Genomic DNA, 2,500 nt, shown 5'->3' on the forward strand with positions numbered 1-2,500 from the left:
CTTTCCTCCTTCTCTTCTTGAAAAATGTCTTGAGGGGGCCGGGTGAGAGGTGCGATTTCTCCTCGGATTTCATGATGATCCAGATGCACCCCCCCTCCCTCCCCCACCAAAAAAAATGCGTTTGGGAGGTACATGCTTAAGCCAGGGGGGGGGGGGGTGCGCAACCCCTGTAACCCCCCCCTCTAGTCCGGCCCTGAATTTGAGTGCTCAGGACGGACAGATAAACAAAAGAATAACCTAGAAATCGTTTTCTTCATGCACTCCCTAGTGCACAGTCCAATTGGCTTGAACGTGCTAGCTTACATTTCCATAGACATGGTCCTGTTAGTTTGAATGTTAAGAAACAAAATGCCTCTGAAATTAAGATGCACGGGACGCCCTGTTGACATCAGACAGCTTATCTTTTCTTCTAACTCAAGAAAAGAGACAAGTGTGGTATGATTTAGCAAGAATTCTGATGTTTCATAAAGTTCTCCAAAGTTTTGTTCATTACAAAGTCAGCCGTATGGTTGATGGAAAACGAGTGAGATTGTTGCATGACTTACATCACCCTAATCAGGTGACAGTAAGGTATGTATTGTTTTGAGGCATTCTCAACAAGATTGTGGCGCTTGCGTCATTTGGAGGTCTCAGCTTTTTACAGTCAAAAGCCGCCACATACCAGAGTACCTAATAACAGTTTAAATTCATTGAACGTTATTCGTTTTTTATTAAGAACCCAAGGCGACAGCAGTTGCATCTCGTTACTGAGAATGGGTGTGTTCGCTGTTACCTTTAAAAACAAAATCCTGTTGGCCAGCACATCTATATACCTCTTCCTGATAGCTAACATGTATGGGAACAGTGTTATTTGCTCGAAAGTCTGAATAATTGGTCCTGTTAGCTCTATTTTCCATAGACCTTGGGACTAATTCTTACTTGAGAAAAGGATTTCGTCGCTGCAGTTGGCGTCGACACGTGCTGTCTGGCCATCAAGGCAGAAGTTGAGTTGGCTGACTCCGTCCGGGCATGGCTGGTCTTTCTCATAGCTGTATGTGGCCAACACATCTGCTGGACAGTTCTGCCTGGCCGATGGTGCTGTGGTCACGTCCACGTCAGTTGCATTGGGACTGGACACTGGCGGACGTAGCAACATGTGAAAAAAAAATGACGACATTGAGATTTCACGCCCTCACTGGCAGTAGTGGCCATGCACTTTGAGACGTGTTGATAATATGCTTTTAAACAGAGATGAAAGCTCACAATGTTTTAATTCACACAGACGACTCTTTGGACATTTCCTGAGCGTTGTATGACTCCAACGAGCCGTACGAAGAGATACGTTTTACTTAAAACAACTGAGAAATGAAACTGTCTTACCCCATGATATAAACATAGATATCAGACAAACACTTTCAAAAGACTTTTTCAATATCTGTTATAACAACATTTAAGAATTTTAGGATGGGTCGTCAAAAAACGTACCACATGTCAAATGTAGGAATCTCTTGAAAGCGAAATGCACGTTGTGAACCCATGAAAATAACAGTATGATTTTTCTCCCATCGCTTACCCTTGTACAGGATTGATGGATATTCCACAGTGGAATCCAAGGAACACACCTCACTGATGCTGGGGTCTTGTTGGCCCATATTAACATTATGCACTCGCTGACCTGGGAAATACGCCCCTGTGTGTATGCCTGAAATGTCATCAACATTCAAAATTTCACAACGACATTTGCTGCTGCGTAGTTATTTTTAACAAGATATTTACTCTTAAACCATCGAGAATTGTTAGTGTACTGTCAGAAAACTCCAGTATAGAGTGTAGACATCCTAACATTGCGTATTTTGTGTGTGCTACAGGGAGTGGACTGAACATTACAACAGCAAGCAGTATTTTCACATTTCAAACTGAAAGAAATGGAGAGAGTCAGGAAGTTTCCAAGTGAAAACAATCAAAAGAGAGATAGAGACAGAAAGAAAGAAAGAAAGAAAGAAAGAAAGAAAGATAGACAGACAAACAAAACAATCAGACAGAGAGTAAGAGAGAGATAGAAAAGATAGACATAGACAGACAGACAGATAGACCGAACAAAAAAGATACATGTAGTCGCACAATGACACAGGAAGACAGAGAATGGGTATTATATATAAAGCAAGGAAACTTAATATAAACATCGTACAGAGTATTATAATACGTGACTCTGCGCCTTGTACGAACAGATTATGTGTGTGATTCTATAACTGTTGGACAATGTGTTTATCCCAGTCTTAAACGACTTACTTGTCAGCTGATACAACAGAGCTGTGGTGGACGTGAGAGGGACCAGCTGCCAGCAAAAGTAGCCTCTAGTCGGTCCTAGCGGCCCATCCACTGTATTTTCTACCTGGCTGCAAGCAAAGAGACCATCAAGACTTTACGATGTGTTGTTTATAGCCGCACATTCTGTGCCCTGTGCACATCCACTTCGTTTTCTAGCTGGCTGCAAGCAACAATGCCATCAATACTTTACGAT

The 2,500-nt window shown here is 42.3% G+C and overlaps 1 protein-coding gene across 1 annotated transcript in view; it reads right to left on the reverse strand.

The window, feature by feature from the left end:
* Window positions 1-2,500, reverse strand: part of LOC138955856 (uncharacterized) — a gene marked incomplete at its 3' end in the record, with an annotated part of 55,437 nt that overhangs the window by 2,312 nt on the left and 50,625 nt on the right. The window contains exons 24-26 of the mRNA XM_070327374.1: window positions 2,269-2,375; window positions 1,553-1,681; window positions 919-1,116 (exon numbers count right to left, since the gene is read on the reverse strand). Coding sequence (XP_070183475.1) covers window positions 919-1,116; window positions 1,553-1,681; window positions 2,269-2,375 — 434 coding nt within the window. The remainder of the gene's footprint in view (window positions 1-918; window positions 1,117-1,552; window positions 1,682-2,268; window positions 2,376-2,500) is intronic.

This window comes from Littorina saxatilis, unplaced genomic scaffold (genome assembly GCF_037325665.1).
Source record: "Littorina saxatilis isolate snail1 unplaced genomic scaffold, US_GU_Lsax_2.0 scaffold_404, whole genome shotgun sequence".
Classification (NCBI taxonomy): Eukaryota; Metazoa; Mollusca; class Gastropoda; order Littorinimorpha; family Littorinidae; genus Littorina; species Littorina saxatilis.